This window comes from Lipomyces japonicus, assembly GCF_038497905.1.
Source record: "Lipomyces japonicus strain CBS 7319 unplaced genomic scaffold V1514scaffold_25, whole genome shotgun sequence".
Lineage (NCBI taxonomy): Eukaryota > Fungi > Ascomycota > Lipomycetes > Lipomycetales > Lipomycetaceae > Lipomyces > Lipomyces japonicus.
Genome location: NW_027117837.1, coordinates 123,749 through 142,338, shown reverse-complemented (window position 1 = coordinate 142,338; position 18,590 = coordinate 123,749). Strand labels below are relative to the sequence as shown.

Genomic DNA, 18,590 nt, shown 5'->3' with positions numbered 1-18,590 from the left:
CTGGACACATCACCGAGCTGGACACTGCTTTCACTACCCCCGAACAAAAAGCAGAATTACAGCACCACAATGTTTATAATAAAATTAAATATTTTTAAAAAACAGAATTTACAACTAAAATAAACTATTTTGATAAGTGCGTGCAGTGTGTTCGGCACTGCGGCAGATGCTACAATGAGAAACACTCCGTTGGTGCTGTTGACAAGAATCATCAACTTCCCGCAAATCGTGCTCTGGCTAATTATTAACACCACGTTATTCCAGCAGCACTTGTCCTTCCCCTACTCAGACCTCAGCATGACCAATTCGTGCATTGTTGCCATTGTGTACCCTTTGTAAACTGATCAACAGCACTAATAATAGGTGTTGGAGAGCTACTTCCATGGCGCGCAATCCGAGTTTTAAGAAAATCCGACTGCGAACAGGCCTCTGTTGGGTTAGAAGGCGTCTGTGAAAGCCAATGCTGGGTGTCGCGTACAGGAGAGCTAGGCGACGTTGGAGTCGGTACCTAGTCCTCATGCTCTGTACGAGCTCAAACCACGCGTTAATTTTTGCCGGATCTTCGCATGAGGCTCTCTGGTAGTCGTAACCACGATTAAATCGCACCCGGAGCTCTGGCCGTCTCTTGACAAATTTCGAAGACCAGTTCACCAGTTCTTCCCGACGCGTCCCGCGTCGCGCTCTGCCAGCAGGACATTAGCCATAACTTCCTGTCATGAACGAACCCTGACACCATGTTCGCCACCGCGAACGCGACGCACGGACGAACACGGAAGACGGAACAGAGAACGGAGCGGAGGATAGTATGAAGTGCGTTGTGTCTACATATTAATATATTTTATAATGTGAGAACCACGGCCCAAACTTTGAGATAATTTAACACTAAATAGCACTTCCACATCAGCAAGCCGGGGTGGAAATCCTATGTATCTTAAAAGACGTGTGGATTGGAGTAGAAGTGTCCAGCTCGATAATGACCTACGTTACTGGAATTGTTTTTTATTTCTTAATTATATCAACAAGTTTAATACTAATTTTTTTCAGCCATGCTATTTTTTTAAAATTTCATATAAACATTTCTTGGTTAACTAGTCATATTACATGTTACTCTTAAGTTTCACTAAGCCTCACACAATGAATAAGATTAAAAACAAAAAAATAGTCAAGAAAGTACCTCAATCAAAAAAAAAGTGTCCTCCCATTGCGTATATATAAGCAAAATTGATTTACTTGACTCTGCTAAAAGTGAAAACTACAAGAATGGAAGCAGCCAAGGCAACAAGAGCACCTGGAAGTAACAGCTCGTTAGGAATGCCTGCGATCGCATCTTCTCTTGGCGGAGGCGGCGGCACGGGCTGGTAATAATGCGACGGAAACTTGTTCACAGCCGGTGCAGCTTGCTCTTCAGTCGCTGCATTCTCATTTTCATCATCTTCGCCCTGGCTTCTCTGCTTAGGGGTATCTTGTTGAGTAGAAGAAAGCGAAGATGGTGGGATTATGACCGCTTGCTCAGGATGATGCACAAACAGATCAACTTTTTCCTGGCTAGCCCGGCGAGCAAGCTGAATGGCCTCAACCAAATCACCATCAGACGTAATTAAAACTGCATCTCCCTCATCATCCAAATAGCTGATAGCAAACCCGGCCTTAATAATTTCACCCTCAGGAGAGTATTCGCCAGTGCCGCCAAGTTGCTTAGCTTCAATTCCCAATTTGTTGCCAATTACACTTCGAAGACTAAGAAATCCATCGCTGGCAGCCAAGTGTGCGCGGTGGACCTTTCCGCTTGGGGTCTTAAATTTGAAGGTAAACTGAGCTTCTTTCTCGGCAGGTAAAGGTGATTCGACTGCAGAGGTATTTATATCCTCTGCATAATGCGATACCGAATCACCGGGGACAAGGTCCGACACGTACTGGTCTGTCAATACCGGTGGCGATGAAGGCGGAGGAGCAGCCACATCGGAATACGGAGTTTCGGCTCGATGACTGGAAATGTAGTCTGAATGAACCGATTCAGAATCGTTATCGAGTGAAAGCCAAAACTTGTTCCACGCAGGACCTTCATTTTCGCTGGTTTGCATAGAATTTATTTGTTCCAAGGTCGCGTAAGTAAGTTTCAACACGTCGACCATGCCCACAATCTCTGACTCGTCACCCATGACAGGTAAATTCAAATAATGACCATCATGCATTTTCCGCAAAGCTGCCTGAATGCTCATATCCTTTGGAGCAAAATCGGGATGCGGAGTCATGACTCGGACAACGCTCGACTTTGCAGGGTCTAGACCAGCAGCAATGACTCGCAAGACAACGTCCTTGCTAGTAAAAATTCCCGAGATTGCATTTTTATCTGTCACAAGAACCGCGGTTGTGTGGTTTGCCTTCATCAGCGTGGCTGCCTCCTTCACTGTAGTGCGAATGGTGACAAAAGTCGGAGGAATGCCATCAAGAACCGATTCCAAGCTTGGGCCAGACATCTTTGTCCGAAGAGCTTCAACGTATTGAATAATTTGTGCCGGCTGGGATGCGCCTAACTCAGACTGCACGCCTTCTAAAGCATCGAATAACTTTCGAGACGATTGATAAGCTCGCTCAAGCTTCTCCATTGCTTCGTGGAAGCATTTAGTGATGTCAAGAATACCGGAAATATCCTGGTTTTCGTCCATAACAGGTAAATGCCGAAATCCCTTACGGACCATGAGATCAAGAGCATCCGTGGCAGACGTATCAGTTCGTGCGCAGAGCGGGTTTTTGGTCATGATTTGATCGACCGTGATATCCCTGGCGTCAATGCCGGCCCCGACGACTCTGAACGCCAGATCCTTTGCGGTAAAAATGCCGGCAATTCGGTCGTCATCATCAGTCACCAACACACAGTTCTCGCGCTTTGCCGACATGAGCTGAGCAGCCTCAGCAACGGTTGTGCTTGGCTTAATCTGAAGAGCCGGGCTAGGCCTGAGACTGAGAACCGATCCTGGAGCAGGACGCTTACTTTGGCGATTCTTGGTAGAAATTTTTGTCTTTTTGTTTAAATCATTTTCATTTTTGCGCCGAATGGCCTGTTGCGATGGGAAGAAAAATAAATTTAGTTTCAGGTTTTTAATCCTACAACATGCCACGTACCTCGTCACGCTTGTTCTGTCTTCTTCTGCTGTCAGTCAACGCAGCCGGTGATGACGGGGATTCGTTTTCAAGATTGGAGACCAATGTCGAAGCTGTTGAGGCAGAAATCGGAATGCCGGATCCTGGCGGCTGCCTCCGACTGGACGCAGTTGAAGTCGAGTGGCTAACAGTTGACATGAAATAAAAAAATAAAATAAATAAATCGAAATCTGACACTTCGACCGCGGATGGGTTTACACCTCTGGTCTGTAAGCAATCTCTGCGTTGGCTGGTGGTGGTGGAGTTTAGCGAAATGATGCGGTTGTCCCAACAATGAAAGTCAAAACAAACACGATACCAGAATTGGCCAAGTTACCCTGATACAGGGCCTTGAGCCTGGGCCCTGACCCTGGCGGGCACGGACTTTGCCTGGCGTGTTAGGGCTTGCCAGTTAGGGCGTTGCAGCTGGCGCGTGACTGTGTTTTTTCGGCCGGCGCACAACCAAAGCCGGCGTGCAAGTCAGTCGGAACCCGCGATTCACTCCCACTCCAGCTTCAGCCAGCACTCACCAGCAGCAGCAGCAACAACAACAGACGCCAACATGCCTAAGAAGAGACAATCCAACGGACGTAACAAGAAGGGACGTGGCCACGTCAGCTTTGTCAGATGCTCTAACTGTGCCAGATGCACGCCCAAGGTAGGATGATGTGAAGCGCGTGTGGTGCCAATGACTGGCCGGCCCGACGCTAACGTGGTTTTCGTACAGGACAAGAGCATAAAGAGATTCACCATCAGAAACATGGTCGAGAGCGCTGGTATGTTTTAATTAGTTTTTTTGTTTTATCTACGTTTCATGCTGACACGATACAACTCAAAGCTATCCGTGATATTTCTGATGCCTCCGTCTACACCGAGTACGCGCTTCCCAAGCTCTACCTCAAGCTTCACTACTGCGTTTCTTGCGCCATCCACAGCAAGATTGTCCGTGTCCGCTCCAGAGAAGGCCGCCGCGTCAGAACTCCTCCCGTCCGTGTTCGTTACAACAGAGTACGTACCTCATTATAGTTGCACTCAGGAAAAGAATACAACCAAGACTAACAACTATCAAGGACGGAAAGAAGATTAACCCTCAGGCTGCTGCCCGTGCTGCGTTTGCTTAAGTTTTTTAAGGCATCGTATCGGGGGTGAAATTTGTAGGAACAACTTCAAGTGGAGAAAAAATAAAATAATTAAAAATGGGATTCATGGCCAACTTGCGTATGGTTTTATTATTTTTCCTATGTACAGTTAAAAAAATTAACCGGATTTAAATCATTAAATTTTTGTTTATATTACTGTGTTGCTAAACTCATTCCTATCCATATACATTGAATTAGTAACTTTAATACTTGTACATACTATTACTTACCAGGCATGGTACTTAAACTTTTCAACTCTTGAGTCACTTGATGAAATAAAATCACGTCTACAAATCTTATTAGATTCATTCCTGATTTGATCTACGGTCAAACGTTTTGTTGACCATCATGTCGGGTCCAATATTGGGACATGAATTCAGTCAACTATTGGGGTCACTATTCCCTCTGCAATTGCCCCGACAACTAGGTACAGATCAAGAATGTGTGCAACTATGATTTTAAATGTTAACCAGGGAATGAATACTAGGCATTGCCGTGTCCGGCGGTGTTGATTCCATGGCGCTCGCTTTTCTGCTCAATCGACTTGCTCAGTCACACAACATCTCACTCACTGCATTCACGGTCGACCATAAACTACGCGACGAAAGTTCATCAGAGGCGTACTTAGTTCATAACGAACTGACCAGACTTGGTATGTTTCAGAACGTTACTAGTATTACTTGATTGCCCAGGCTAACATGTTTTCTAAATCAGGCATTACGCATCAGATTTTACCGCTGTCATGGGATAACATCATACGCAACGAATCCTCAATCGAGTCATTGGCAAGAAAACTGCGCTATGAAGCACTGACTCAAGCGGCATTAAAGACTGGGGTATACAACATTTTAACCGCTCACACACTGGATGATCAAATGGAAAACTTTGTCATGCGCATGACACGAGGCACGACCCCCAATGGGATGACCCTGATCCGACCCATCAACGGCATCCCCTTTGCATCGTTCTCGTTCGGTGGCGACCAGCTTAAACTAATCCGCCCGTTACTTAATATTCGAAAGGAACGGCTGAGATTAACGTGTAAACAAAATAGCGTGAAATGGTTTGAAGACCGCACAAACGCGGACCCAACATACACATTTAGAAACGCGGTCAGGCATGTGTTGACCCATAAGTCAACCGAATTGCCATCCGCATTGCGACCGCATCATCTGGCACCATTATGCATCAAACTGGCGGAAACGCAGAGCCAGGTTGACAACGCTGCCAAGGAAATTTTTGATAACGAGGTACTGTTGAGGCGTATTGAACGAGAAAAAAACTCATTATCTGCGCAATGGATCGTCAAACGTGATACGATTGAATTAATAAAACGTGAACCTCCAAGAGTGGTTGCCGGAGTTTTGACAAGGATAATGGAACTGGTCTCTGACGAAGAATATCCCGACATTGGTATTCGCGAATTGGCTGAACTGCAACGTGAATTTGTAAAAGCATATCAAAGCCAAAATGATGCAAAAGGATTTTCAAAAGCTGGCATTGATTTCAAGTTTGTCAAAACAACGAATGATAAAGGAACACGTCAGCATTGGATACTGAAACCAAGAATCGTGTTGCTCGAGCAGCCAACGCGGATTATCAAAACTCCTCAAGTTGTTGATGAGTGGTCCGATTGGGTCTTGTGGGCAAACAGGGTGTTCATAAGAATCAAAATAACAAAATTCAACAATAGCATACCCAAATATTTGATTATTAAACCCTTGAGCGATCTCGACGAAGCCACAATCTTAAAATATTTTGGAAGCAAACGTGTAAAGAGTCAAATCGGGGGACTGGGTAAATTTACATGGATCGTGCCTGCTATTTATGATCCAAACATTGCCAGGATCGTAAGCGTGCCGTCATTAAGTGTTCGAATTCCGCCGCGAAACAGTGACACATATAAAGTGGAGGCAGAATTGAGATTTCGCAAGAATACGCTGCCGCCATTATGAAACTTGTTTTATACATTTGTATATATATTATATGACCTATCGCACAATTTTTTCACACAGTGTAATGACTCTATCCGCCAATGCTTTCGCCTCTTGTTCAACATGACTAAACTCTTCTTTTTGATTTTCCCTTTCCACCAAGTCCTTAACCACATGATTTTCTTCAAACACTGCTTTCTCTTGTCTTTTGACGTCGGTCCAAAATTGACGATTTCGATCTGAAATATCTTGATCCTGAACGGAAATGCCATGCATCAAGTTTGCAGCTTGCGATTTGATAAACACGCTTTCCAGTTGTACCTGTAATTTATTAAACTGGTCTTGGATCTGCTCATGTTCGGACCCGGATTCGCCATCAGGTCTGATCGAGCCGGCTCGATTGGTCGCAAACAGCCAAACAGAAACCGTCATGGCAATATCGAAAACAAACAACATTGCGTCACGACGAAGAGTGACATCTCGATAAGCAAATACCAGGTTATCATTCGGCTCGGTCTGAAACACGTTAAAAGTCGCCAGCGACGTGACGTCTGCCGCGGCGAGTAATACCAGCGCCAGGATAGACGGGCCTCGAAGTGGCACGAGCCGGCCGCCACCGAATGCGGTCACGAATCCGTACACGGCAGCATGAACTAACGTGGGACCTAGTAATGTCGGAATAACATAAATCAAGAACGAGTCCATTAATGACGGATCGCACCATTCGCAGTCATTTAGTGCCGGGCCGAACGAGGCGTACAACAACCTCGCATCACGATATTTTAATCTCGTCAAGAATCGATGAGGAATTTTTATTATTATAGATGCCAAATCTGAATTGGCCACGGAGGCCGCATGGAAAAATGAATCCGCACTGCATATTAACAACAAGAATATCAACCATTTTGTGGCTGCCGTGAGCCTGATTAGCTTGCGCGTTTGTCGTGGTTGGAAAAATCCAGTAACGAAGCTAATGATTCGAGGCAACAAGAACGGAACTGAAACGAGCAATATTGTCTGAAGGCCGCCTCCAGCCACCATGTTTTTTTTTGTTTTTTAAATCAACTTTGTGAGCTGGCGGACGCATCGATTATAATTGTATTGTCGTCGTCATTGTTACCCTGAAATTTATTTTTGTTTGGGCATTCATTTTTCTTTCCTAAACCGCAATCCTTTGCTGCCCCGTAATTGGCTTTCAGGACATGCATGATCACATATAATGCAAGCGCAAGCTGCATAAGTAACGAAACGGATTTGCTTTCAGTTGCATGCTACAAAGGATTACAATGGCTGACGATATTGATAAGATTTTGTCACAAGAGTCATCAAAATATGGCAAGGACGTGGAGATTGCGCGGATATTGTCGACATTCAAGCTTGACTCATACGCAATACTTGATCTTCAACCTGGATGCACGCCAGCGGATATTAAGCAACAGTATCGACGAAAATCTTTATTAATACATCCTGACAAGACAACAAACCCAGATGCGCCGGATGCGTTCGATCTGTTGAAAAAGGCCGAGGCCGAACTTATGGATGATAAGAAGCGGGAATTATTGGACGAAGCGATTGCGGACGCTCGAAAGCTGTTAATACGAGAACGAGGATGGACGATAAATGATGAACGGTTAAAAGGAACCGAATTTTTAAAAGATTGGAGAGATAAAACCAAAATCGTTTTGGTCGAGACCGAATTGAGAAGACGGAAACAGGCCAAGGCGCAGATGCAAGAAGAAGGAAGGGAAAAAGCCAGAATAGAAAAAGAAGCTGAGGAACGCAAGAAAAAACGGGACGCGGACAAGGTTTGGGAGGAAACCAGGGACGAGAGGATCAATAACTGGCGAGATTTCAAGAAAACCACGGATAAAAAAAAGAAACGAAAGATGAATGTTTTAGGGTAGAAGCAGAAAACTTTGCATTAATATTCTTTTGCCGTATCTGAGTTGTACTGATTACCATTGATCCGATTTTACACGTTTGCAAGGACCATTGGTATCTCACAGACCTCGGGTTAAACAAACATTAAACAAAAGCTTTTTTTGAATTTATAAGACTACACATTAATTATATATTACAAGCTAAAAAACAAAAGCAAAAAAAAAAAAAACCAATTTTGATCTGTCTGCGAGAAATGCAATTGTGACTCTCAGTCTAACAAGTCACCCAGACCAAGTCCTCTTTTAGCTGTAGATGATGCGGATGATGATGATGTTGAATTAAATCTCGAATGATGAGATCGTTGTTGAAGTTGATTGGGAGAACGTGTAACCGGTGTCGGAGCAGCATCCATGTGTAATTCATTGTCCTCATTCTCATAAGGAACTAGTTTAATTACAAAATAATTTGCCAAGCCAGTTGTTTCAAATATTCTGAATATGACAACACTTGCGGCACGCACGTTTGAGGATGATTGCACATGAACAATGCCAGACCAGATATCGTGTGTCCTGAACGTAGCATCATTAATATTGTTATTAGTGTGCGAGAATTTACCGAGTATTGGTGACAACAAATTTGATAATGTTGAATTTAATGGGATAAATAACGCTTGATGCCTGATAAGGTTTAAAATGTAATTATCTCGCACATGATCGGGCACAAGCAGGGATAGGAATTGCCGGCCGCATGGGTTGAATCCGACAAAACTGACGGCCGAGTTTGTCGCGTGAGTGATTGCGGACGTGGAAACAATAAACATGTCATTAGAAAAAAATGCCGGTAATGATTGACTTCTGGTGAGAGATTGTGAAGCATGATGTGGAAATGAAGAAGATTGAGATGTTGACCCGGATGACACGACGGATTGCATTAATGAAGAAGATCTGTTAGATGCTGACGGTAAAGAAAAAGATGAAGATGAATCTTCGCGAAGCCTTGGCCGACCTCGTTTTTTGGGAAGAACGTCTACGCAAGAATCTTGCTTCCCCAGGTTGATACAGCGTTGGCATGGCCTACCCACTATACAAATACGATTAGTATTCAATGATTAACCAACACGACTGATTGTAATTTTGAAATTTCCACTTTAAAAAAAAAAAAAGAAAAACAAATTGCAATGAAATAACATTGAAGCGGTATTAGGTATTAGGTATTATATAAAATAACAAGCCAATGATTCAAATGATAGGCCGAAACAGTATGAAGAATTGAATCTCGTTAACATGGCATGAGATATATCATGGTTTTTTTTTTTTTGTAACAAATTAGAGACAGCAAATATACGGATGATATACATCGGTCTGAATAATATATACGACCTTACAAAAACGTATTTTTACAAAAAAAAAAAAAACGTTTCCGAAATATTCGACAACTCCGTCCCAGCCGTGCAGGCTTTTTTTTTTTTTTTTTTTGTGCCATATGAAACGGCGAATCTATACCCCATGGATAATACTAAAAAATAAGGTTATTCAAAAAAAAGGGGTTTGCATTTTAAACTTTAACTTCTGAAAGACAACTTACCCTTTTACATGTCCACATATGTATTCTACTTTAATTTAAATTTTTTTTATTTAAAATAAACATAAAAAAAAAGTTAATTGAGAAAAATAAAAATAAAAATAAAAACCAAAATTGCGCCAGGGATTGGTCAGAAGCTGTTCAACAGTTCAACATGGCGTACTATGTAAGATAGATATATTATATATAGAAACTCACATTTAAAGCCAGATTTATATATGGATAAATTTAGAATTCGCTGATTGTTTATTGAGTTCAGGGGTTAATGCCAAGATTTGTTAGGAGGAGCGGAACTCAAAAAGTATTGTTGACGGGTAGCTAACCACAGTCAGTACAATATGTGCATCCCACACAAAAAAAAAAAAAAAAAATTCCTGTATGTATATGTTTTATTTTATTTTATTATTATTTTGTTTTTTTTTTTTGAAATTTTTTGTAATGATATATTGATAACAAAAAATTTAAAAAAAGTCTTTACAAAATATAAGCACTTAAAAAAAAAAAAAGTCTCGCAAAGACGAAAATGGCAATTGGGCTGGGAAGCTCAAAAATACAGACAAAGAAAAACATTCGATCGATGCAACAACCAACCAAAAATAAAAATAAAAAAATAAAAATAAACCTTAGTTTTTAAAGTTTATTGCATGGAAATTATTTTGATTGTACTTTCAGTGGTAGCAGGTTTTCCCCTTAAAATTAAGGCGGGTTTTCCCTGTTATGTCATCCAAATGGACACTGAATAAGAGTTATATTAGAGTATTTGTACATAATAATAATAATAATAATAATAATAATAATAATAAGTATAGATTTAATAGCCGGCAGGCAATCAGTGAGTTTATAGTTTCTAGCTAGTTGCCGAAACCGCTGGTTCATGTGCTCTACAAATCAAGCTGTCGAAATTCATATAATTTGACTAATCCAAAATCCGTCATAGATTTTGTCATGAGAAATATATCCTATATCGTATATGATAACGCAAATATATTAAACAAATAAAGGCTTATTTGTGGCAATACGGCTGTATAACATTTGCAACTGTATAATTGTCATGCCACCAATAGTGCTAAGCTATATATAATTGTAAGCTTTAAAAGCCGCAGAAATACAAGAAAAGCTGTGCATAATACGTATCGGTAGTACATGCCTGCCACTATATCGCCCTTGCCATAATATAATCCATTGTACATCTGCATTATTAATACGTTATTGCAATGTAGTTTAGATGTGCCATAGTGTCTCTATAAACGCAACCCTTAATCATTTATGGCGTCTTTTTTTTTCACAACAAATAAATTTGGCCGAGTTTAAAAACATTGAACCTATGAACCATACAAAAAATAAAAATGATCTCATAGGCGCTGGTGTCAACCAAGTCTTACCAGGGGGCTAACCGATTCGGAAAAAAAAAATTGCAAAAAAAAAAAGCGTACAAAAAAAAAGCAACGGCACATTTCAAACACAAACGCAAACGCAAATTAGCGTTTTCCCTCTCAGAAAAACCATGAAACAGAAACGACTTAAGCGAAGTGCTATATTTATACTGCGCATCATGCATATGCTGCACTACGTCCCATTTTTTTTAAAAAAAAGACAATTGGGTATAGTGATTGATTAAAAATTGATCTGGGTTGAAGAGGTATTACGAAATTAAAAGGTATTCCAAGCAGCAGCCAAAAAAAAAAAAAAAAAAAAAGAGTGGAAAATGAAATAAAATAAAATGAAAACGTACCATCACATGCAAGATGAGCTTTTTTGCAATTAAAACACGCAGCCATGACATGAGGCTTTGGACGCCTTGAAGATGTTGTTGCTAACGTTGGAGTTGACGGCGATGATGAAGTCGAGGAAGCGAACGTCACCGTGGCAGAAGGTATTCCCAACAAAGAAGCGGTTTGTGTTTGCGTAGTTTGTAACTGTTCTTGTGGACACATTACAGTCCTGTCAATCAACAGACGTTGTTGAACTAGAGATGAAGATGACCACGACCGGGATAAGAGAAGTGCTGCCGGGGACGGAGGTCGATCGGTTGTCAATGCTGCAAACGGGGGAAGCCGGTATCTGCAAGTAATAAAATGTCAGACCACAAGACGGGAAAGCTAATCAACCCTAGCAAATGTCTCACTCTTGAGAAGGCGATACTGGCGACCGTGAACGGACTGACGGCAGCCGGGGCAGATCAAGCCCGGGCATTGCAGGTGCAGCTATGAGGGATGAAATATTCATTGGTGATGAACCAAACGATGCCGATAGTGAAGATAACGAGGCACTTGTGCTCGAAATGGCACTAACAGATGCCGGTCGTTCAAGGTCTGGCGAAGATAGCGAAGACGTCGCCGCCATAGTCTCGTCATTGTCTTCGCCAAGGGCCATGTCAAGTCAACAAGCAAAGAATGGCAAAGCCCGACAAGAAGGAGCTACTGGCTGTGAATTTATAGAAATAATAATTATCTACGAACCATTTAAATGTAAGGTATATATAGATGTATATATAACTAAATATAAACCATGTTGATAAATAATAGTTTATAATTTCATATAACGTCGCTGCGGGGCCGCCAAATGCGAAACTCAATTAAAAGTGAAACAACAATGATGGCGCTAAACTGGGTCCGGAATAGTTGTTCGGTCGCACCTTCCGTCAGGCACGGTGGGCACGGTGATATCCCGGTAGATTCTTCCTGCTGTTCTCCAATTGCTACCACTATTAGACAATTGGCTGCACGTTTCCATTGCTTTCATAACTTAATTCGGCGCTGTTGCTTGTGGATCATGAACATCCACAACTATATTAGAAAAAAGCAAGCAAGTAACCTTATTACGTCTCGTAACTTCAAACAATTACTTTATACTATATAACTGTAATACCTAACTATAACTATAATAGAATGAATGCGAATACTGATCTATATAAGTTCAGCCACCCCTGTTCGCGGCCTTACCGGGCACGGCTGAGGAAACCAAAAAAAAAATAAAAATAAAAATAAAAATCAAAATAAAAATATTAAGCCGCAGCAAAATATCAATCATGATAACGTTAAAAAATCTTAAAACAATATCAACACACAGGTCACGTGAAACAAGAGGTGACCGCCAGTGGCATGGGCCGGGGGGGAAATTCTCAGTCATTGAACGACTGCAGTTCCTCAACTAATCCGATCACGTCCGAATTTATTTGAATAGACAACCATCATCGTCGCCTGATGAAGCCCGTTCTGGCCTCTCGGTCTTATTCACCTGTGCTTATCAAAACATGTCTTTTGCTTTCCGGATACCTGCCCCAGATATATTCCCACCCTCTGTTCCCCGGCAACCGGGGTCGTCGTGGCCTTTTGCCGCGCGATGATGACGATGACGATGACGACGACGATGATGAGTATGACATTCATGGTGCAAAATTTTGGGTGTTCATGAGCATATCGATCACTCTCGTACTTTTAGGAGGCGTGTTTGCCGGCCTGACCTTGGGACTCATGGGCCAGGACGAGGTTTATGTAATTGCTACCGTTTCTCTTGATCCTCCCCTTTTACTGACCAAAACTATATCAGCTCCAAGTAATTGAACAGTCAGGTAACCCCGATGAACGCATGAATGCTTCTAAGGTTCTTCGTCTATTGAAAAAGGGCAAGCATTGGGTGCTTGTAACCATGCTCCGTAGGTTTTTTTTTTCTTTTCTTTTCTTTATGTAGATTCCTTGTCTTTTTAACGTGTGCTTAGTTTCGAACGTGATCACGAATGAAACACTTCCAATTGTTCTTGACCGCTGTCTTGGCGGAGGATGGCCAGCCGTCGTGTCTTCCACAGTGCTGATTGTTATTTTTGGCGAAGTCATTCCGCAATCTGTTTCGGTTCGATATGGCTTGGCCATCGGTGCCACGTTCTCTCCGTTCGTTCTCTTTTTGATGTACGCAATGTACCCAGTCGCGTATCCGATCGCGTTACTGTTGGACCACGTTTTAGGTGAAGATCACGGAACGGTTTATCGCAAGGCCCAATTGAAGACGCTTGTCAGCTTGCATCATTCCATGGGTGCCGAACGACTCAATCGCGACGAAGTCACCATAATTTCGGCAGTGCTAGATTTGAACGAAAAACCGGTAGGAAACATCATGACGCCGATTCATGACGTCTATACAATGAGTGCGGATCGCATTCTTGACGAAGCCGCCGTGGAAGAAATTTTAAAAGCCGGCTACAGCCGAATTCCGATCCATACCCCTGGCGAACCGTTTAATTTTATTGGCATGCTTTTGGTTAGAATTTTAATATCTTATGATCCTGAAGATGCTCAGCCGGTGTCGACTTTCCCGCTTGCCACGCTTCCCGAGACAAAGCCTGATACCACGTGCTTAAACGTGCTAAACTATTTCCAGGAGGGCAAGTCTCACATGATGCTCGTGTCTTCTCATCCAGGTGAGGTCTACGGCGCGTTGGGCGTGGTCACGCTCGAAGACGTTATCGAGGAACTGATTGGTGAAGAAATTGTTGACGAATCCGACGTGTACGTTGACATTTCGCAAGGCATCAAGCGCAAGTACGTTTCGCCATTGACGCGAAGAATGTTGCCTGCACAATTTGTGGCTCAACATGCAGGCACGAATGGGCCGGTGATTGATTCGTCGGTTGCAGCGTCGTCATCATCGGCGCTCTTGTCAAAGTCACACCAAAGTCTTGCCATTCCGACCATTACCGCTACCGGGCCGGGCATGCCGGCGTCAGCGTTGGTGGTTGCTGCAAGTGCCGCCGGGGCTTCGTCTTCGACCGTGCTCAAGATGGAACCGCTTAATTTGGCATCGCGACCTAATGAGACAACCAATACGCGAGTCACAATCAAGAGGGGCGCCATGGAAGATTACGTTCGACGGACGTCCATGGATTATCGCAACGGTTTATCGTCTGCACCTCTTGTTACTACATCGGCATCTTCAGATGCATCGTCAGACGCAGCAGCAGCGGCAGCGGCAATCAAAATTAAAAAGTATGGACCACCACAAGAAGGTACTGGCTTTGGCACGATTCACGACTCCGAACATGCAGCACTTTTGGATGGGCCTCCCAAGAATGAAGATAATGGGAGCGCGACTAACAAGCTCTACAGTAGTGATGGCAAAACCGGGTTGGGTTTCCGATCAAGCACGCGGCCGCGCAGGCGGTCATCGATCGAATTGGACGCGCTGGCGAAAAAGCAGGTTCTGTTTGACGGTCAGGAGCCGCATGTTGATATTCCCAAGTTTGTGCTTACAAGAACAAGTAGCAATGGTCCTGAATCCGCAACTTCGTCAACAAAATTACTAACTGATCATGAATACGACTTGGAAAGTGAAGGTGAAGAATTTCATGCCAGTGGAATTATCGAATCCGTTCGGCAGGTTCATGGTTTCCAAAAGACGATTATTGAATCCACGCCAATGTCGGATAACGAATCATCAGATGATGCCGGTCATCATAACCGTAACGAATCATCATTCGATTCTGAATCTGAATCGAGTGATCGATCGTTAGCATCATCATCAAAAAGTGCCAGGCAAAGTGATTTGGAACGAGGTCCTGATAACCTTGCACATGACATGCCGCGCAAAAAAAATAACCGCCGGAATCGTAATGGCAACAGCAGCAAAAATCGAGTAAATGAACTTGGAAGCAACAACACAAACTCGTCAAAGACTAGAAAGGGTAGTTTTTTCTCAGATCGAAGTTTTAGAGGATTGAGTTGGGCAGGGTCTCAAGATAATAACAATAATAATAATTATAATAATAATAATGACAACAATGAAAACTAGTTTTGATAAATTTGTTATTTTATTTTTTTTATAATTATAATTGTAACTTATCTTATATACATCATGCAAATTAATTGCATTCTATTATGACATACTATGAACCTGTAGCTGTTTCTTTTTTGTTTTTCCAACTCTTGTCCCTAACGTAATGTACAACAAAATTAGTTTATATGCTCCCGTCCCCCAAACTCCTCTTTTTTTTTTTTTTTTTTAATTATCTTTTACGCCTGGGCAATTCATTAAATGTTGTCCGCCAAATACTTTTGGCCCGATATAGATTTAAAACTCTTAATCGTTCGTTATCAAGATGAGCATGATCACTTGCCTGCCCGCAAGGTAATTGCGCAGCCGGTGCTTCAAATTCTTTTTCCAAAAACCTGACTGCCGGAATCGTGCCACCTTCACGAATATATAACGGATCAACCCCCCATTCATGCCTAACCGCTTTTGCTAACGTTTTAAATGCCGCGTTTTCGGGATCACCTAACCAAGCATCAGCCCGTTTCGTGATTTTGATTGACACATGATTTGAAGATTCAAAACTGGCAAATTGTGATTGCAAAAAATTTTCCAATGACGCGGCCAGGTCATCCGTGTCCTGGTCCGGTACGAGTCGTAACGAAATATTAGCCGTGGCCACGTGCGGAATGATGGTCTGGTTGCTGGATCCGGACACGTTGATTGCATGCACCGTGAGTGACGGCAATCGCCATTTGGCCATGAGCAATTCCTTGGACAGGCCGATCGATGACGTCTTGCCGATTTGTTCGTACAAGGCCAACTCGGCATCCGTGACAGGCCGGACCGGGTCATAAAACGAGGGAACTTGCACTTTACCGGAGTCATCGCTCAGCTTTGCAATTAGTTTTGTCAAGTCCATGAGTGGCTCACGATCAATACCGCCGTCCACGCCCGAGTGCAGGTCAGGCCGGTCAGACCTGACTTGGACTTGCAAATGCACGACCCCGCGCAAGCCGTAATTCAAGCAAGGCACGTTGTCATCAAGCCAGTAAGAATTCGACAACAAGATCCAATCAATATCGGTGCCAATCAGGTCATGCTGAGCTGACACAACCGACTTAAACCCGGCCGATCCGCACTCTTCTTCGCCTTCAATCAAAAACACAACGTTTGTTTGCAACTCGCGCTCTTGAAATAATTCGGCAGCAGCAAAAATGGCGGCCATGGTAGGACCCTTGTTGTCGGAAATACCGCGGCCGTAGAGATATCCGTTCAATCCAGAAAGTTCGTACGGTTCAGTTTCCCATTTATCCGATCCCTCAGCCTCGATAACGTCGTAATGACCATAGAATAGAACCGTGGAATCAGTTTTTTCGGCAGCGTTGGCAGCAAATTTGCCATACACAATCGGATTCCGGTTATCTTCCGTCACAAGCAACTGTGACGAGGCACCGAATTTTTTCAACAACGATTTCAGGAAAGTGGCGCATCGGCGACAATCGGCACGGTAATCGGGCGATCCCGATACGGTTTTAAACGATACAAACGATGCAAGCGAGTGTAATAGCTGGTCATTGGCAAACGACAGGTTATGCGATTTGCCGTGAAACGTGTCAGTAATGTCCCAAAGCACGACCGAATTGTCGTTGCCGCCTGTGACAAGAAGGCTCCGCTTGTCCCTTGTAAACGCAATCGTGGACAGGATCAGGCCGTCATGACAGTGCCAACGGCTTCCCAGGGCCAGGTCACGAGACCATTTGCGAACGTAACCGGACGCACTGCCGCTAAAAATGCAATTATTATGAACCGCGATCGACAACACGTCTTCAACATGACCCTTTGCAGACTTGATCAGTTGCAACGCATCCAGATCCCAAATGTTGATTGCGCCACCAGTCAAGCCACAGTACAAAAACGTATCAAACACGGTCATGCAGAGAATGCTGTCGTTGTTTATGAGAGATTTTATTCGCACGAGATTTCCGGACCGCATGGCCCACACGTTCACGTTGCCGTCACCACCACCGGACAATATGTATTCCTCTGAAACTGCAGTGCCAGTCAGGTTTGGTGGCCGGTACCGAACTAAAGTATACACGTAGCCATTATGAGCGTACGGAACCACGTTGTGGTAGGGCAATTCGATCAGTTTCTGTGGTACCGAAAGAGCGGTTAAGTCTGTCCGCGCGATGTTTTTGACACCACCAGGTCCAGAAGAGTTGAAAAATTTGCTGAACCGATTTGATGGCAAGCCGGATTTGTCCTGAGAAGTATGACGGTCGATCGTGGTCAGGTTGCACCATTGAATGCTGGCATTTTGAGATCCAAAAAACACGGTTTCGAGAGCTGGACTGTACAGGACGGCAAAGATGTCGCCAATGTCGAAAACGGAATAGATTGTATAAAGTTCTTGCAAGGTTTCTGTATCCCAAATCTGCGATATAATGTTAGTCGTAATTGATTTGGATCCGAGGGTTGAAATGAAACTGGCCATACCTTTAAAATTGAATCAGTCGCACCGGAAAAAAGTAGCGAGCGGGCATTACACACGTCTAAGCAAAGCACACTGCCACCGTGACCTGTTAGCACCGCTTTTTGTTCATAAGAGTCGGTGTCGAAAACCTAGATGATTAGTTTGCATTCAACCACAGCCCAGGTTGCATGAACATACCAGAATTTCATTGCAGTCGGTTCCTGCAAACAGATAATGTTCTGATGCTGCGAGTGATAAAATCGATTTTGAATGCTGCCATTTGTGGATCAAGCTTGGCTTGAGATTAGAACTGGCCGACTTTGCATCCGACTGATACGCACCTGGTGACTCAGTGTTAACACAAAAAAAAAAAAAATCCATAGGACTTACTGTCGTCTTCTAATGACGGCGTGCCCGATCTGGAAACCGGCCATGCCGCTGACAGTGAACCGGTACCGTGTACGGGCTGGCTGCCGCTGATGTGTTCTTGCTGCAGTAATCCACCCATTGTGCCCTCCTACCCAGCGAACGCTTTTCGTTTGAAGAGTCTTGTTTGTGACCGGGGAGAGCACGGCAGCGAAAAAAAAAAAAAAGGCAAGCTTTGGATTCGACAAGAAGAGTGAATACTATTATAGTATATACAGGCCAGGTGTATATTCTGATATATATATATATATATAATATATATAAATATATTTT

The 18,590-nt window shown here is 43.3% G+C and overlaps 8 protein-coding genes across 8 annotated transcripts; 4 read left to right on the top strand and 4 right to left on the bottom strand.

Annotated features, from left to right (window-relative positions):
* Window positions 1-1,041: 1,041 nt before the first annotated feature.
* Window positions 1,042-3,405, bottom strand: V1514DRAFT_332757 (uncharacterized protein). Its single transcript, XM_066927903.1, has 2 exons — window positions 3,124-3,405; window positions 1,042-3,059 (listed from the first exon to the last, which is right to left on the bottom strand). The coding sequence occupies exons 1-2, from the start codon at window positions 3,298-3,300 to the stop codon at window positions 1,227-1,229; spliced, it is 2,010 nt and encodes a 669-aa protein (XP_066782765.1). The 5' UTR covers window positions 3,301-3,405; the 3' UTR covers window positions 1,042-1,226.
* A 247-nt stretch (window positions 3,406-3,652) lies between these two features.
* Window positions 3,653-4,420, top strand: V1514DRAFT_295276 (40S ribosomal protein eS26). The gene is made up of 4 exons (XM_066925413.1): window positions 3,653-3,799; window positions 3,869-3,917; window positions 3,980-4,149; window positions 4,212-4,420. Exons 1-4 carry the CDS (start codon window positions 3,704-3,706, stop codon window positions 4,260-4,262), a joined length of 366 nt encoding a protein of 121 aa, XP_066782764.1. The 5' UTR covers window positions 3,653-3,703; the 3' UTR covers window positions 4,263-4,420.
* Window positions 4,421-4,510: 90 nt separating this feature from the next.
* Window positions 4,511-6,299, top strand: V1514DRAFT_332752 (PP-loop family-domain-containing protein). The gene is made up of 3 exons (XM_066927902.1): window positions 4,511-4,707; window positions 4,768-4,932; window positions 4,995-6,299. The coding sequence occupies exons 1-3, from the start codon at window positions 4,629-4,631 to the stop codon at window positions 6,233-6,235; spliced, it is 1,485 nt and encodes a 494-aa protein (XP_066782763.1). The 5' UTR covers window positions 4,511-4,628; the 3' UTR covers window positions 6,236-6,299.
* Window positions 6,071-7,273, bottom strand: V1514DRAFT_332751 (uncharacterized protein). The gene has a single exon (XM_066927901.1). The coding sequence runs from the start codon at window positions 7,253-7,255 to the stop codon at window positions 6,272-6,274; it is 984 nt and encodes a 327-aa protein (XP_066782762.1). The 5' UTR covers window positions 7,256-7,273; the 3' UTR covers window positions 6,071-6,271.
* A 227-nt stretch (window positions 7,274-7,500) lies between these two features.
* V1514DRAFT_343355 (DnaJ-domain-containing protein) lies at window positions 7,501-8,118 on the top strand (the record flags this gene model as incomplete). Its single annotated transcript, XM_066929134.1, has 1 exon — window positions 7,501-8,118. The coding sequence occupies one exon, from the start codon at window positions 7,501-7,503 to the stop codon at window positions 8,116-8,118; it is 618 nt and encodes a 205-aa protein (XP_066782761.1).
* Window positions 8,119-11,040: 2,922 nt separating this feature from the next.
* On the bottom strand, window positions 11,041-12,185 carry V1514DRAFT_332743 (uncharacterized protein; the record flags this gene model as incomplete). The annotated part of the gene is made up of 2 exons (XM_066927900.1): window positions 11,802-12,185; window positions 11,041-11,737 (listed from the first exon to the last, which is right to left on the bottom strand). Coding segments are annotated over exons 1-2 (667 nt in total), but the record flags the coding sequence as incomplete, so codon positions are not given.
* Window positions 12,186-12,824: 639 nt separating this feature from the next.
* V1514DRAFT_332738 (uncharacterized protein) lies at window positions 12,825-15,549 on the top strand. The gene is made up of 3 exons (XM_066927899.1): window positions 12,825-13,170; window positions 13,226-13,331; window positions 13,395-15,549. The coding sequence occupies exons 1-3, from the start codon at window positions 12,880-12,882 to the stop codon at window positions 15,455-15,457; spliced, it is 2,460 nt and encodes an 819-aa protein (XP_066782759.1). The 5' UTR covers window positions 12,825-12,879; the 3' UTR covers window positions 15,458-15,549.
* A 122-nt stretch (window positions 15,550-15,671) lies between these two features.
* Window positions 15,672-18,399, bottom strand: V1514DRAFT_282087 (uncharacterized protein; the record flags this gene model as incomplete). The annotated part of the gene is made up of 4 exons (XM_066925092.1): window positions 15,672-17,852; window positions 17,915-18,040; window positions 18,090-18,232; window positions 18,282-18,399. 4 exons carry the CDS (start codon window positions 18,397-18,399, stop codon window positions 15,672-15,674), a joined length of 2,568 nt encoding a protein of 855 aa, XP_066782758.1.
* Between the last annotated feature and the right edge of the window lie 191 nt (window positions 18,400-18,590).

What these genes read in the sequence shown, in the direction of transcription:
- V1514DRAFT_332752 (XM_066927902.1), top strand. Translation starts at nt 4,629, where the DNA reads ATGTCGGGTCCAATATTGGGACATGAATTCAGTCAACTATTGGGGTCA. An exon ending in GCAATTGCCCCGACAACTAG is followed by an intron (nt 4,708 to 4,767) that starts GTACAGATCAAG and finishes AATGAATACTAG; the next exon opens with GCATTGCCGTGTCCGGCGGT. An exon ending in TAACGAACTGACCAGACTTG is followed by an intron (nt 4,933 to 4,994) that starts GTATGTTTCAGA and finishes TTTCTAAATCAG; the next exon opens with GCATTACGCATCAGATTTTA.
- V1514DRAFT_332757 (XM_066927903.1), bottom strand. Translation starts at nt 3,300, where the DNA reads ATGTCAACTGTTAGCCACTCGACTTCAACTGCGTCCAGTCGGAGGCAG. An exon ending in GACAGAACAAGCGTGACGAG is followed by an intron (nt 3,060 to 3,123) that starts GTACGTGGCATG and finishes CCATCGCAACAG; the next exon opens with GCCATTCGGCGCAAAAATGA.
- V1514DRAFT_295276 (XM_066925413.1), top strand. Translation starts at nt 3,704, where the DNA reads ATGCCTAAGAAGAGACAATCCAACGGACGTAACAAGAAGGGACGTGGC. An exon ending in GTGCCAGATGCACGCCCAAG is followed by an intron (nt 3,800 to 3,868) that starts GTAGGATGATGT and finishes GTTTTCGTACAG; the next exon opens with GACAAGAGCATAAAGAGATT. An exon ending in TCCGTGTTCGTTACAACAGA is followed by an intron (nt 4,150 to 4,211) that starts GTACGTACCTCA and finishes ACAACTATCAAG; the next exon opens with GACGGAAAGAAGATTAACCC.
- V1514DRAFT_332751 (XM_066927901.1), bottom strand. Translation starts at nt 7,255, where the DNA reads ATGGTGGCTGGAGGCGGCCTTCAGACAATATTGCTCGTTTCAGTTCCG.
- V1514DRAFT_332738 (XM_066927899.1), top strand. Translation starts at nt 12,880, where the DNA reads ATGAAGCCCGTTCTGGCCTCTCGGTCTTATTCACCTGTGCTTATCAAA. An exon ending in TGGGCCAGGACGAGGTTTAT is followed by an intron (nt 13,171 to 13,225) that starts GTAATTGCTACC and finishes AAACTATATCAG; the next exon opens with CTCCAAGTAATTGAACAGTC. An exon ending in GGTGCTTGTAACCATGCTCC is followed by an intron (nt 13,332 to 13,394) that starts GTAGGTTTTTTT and finishes ACGTGTGCTTAG; the next exon opens with TTTCGAACGTGATCACGAAT.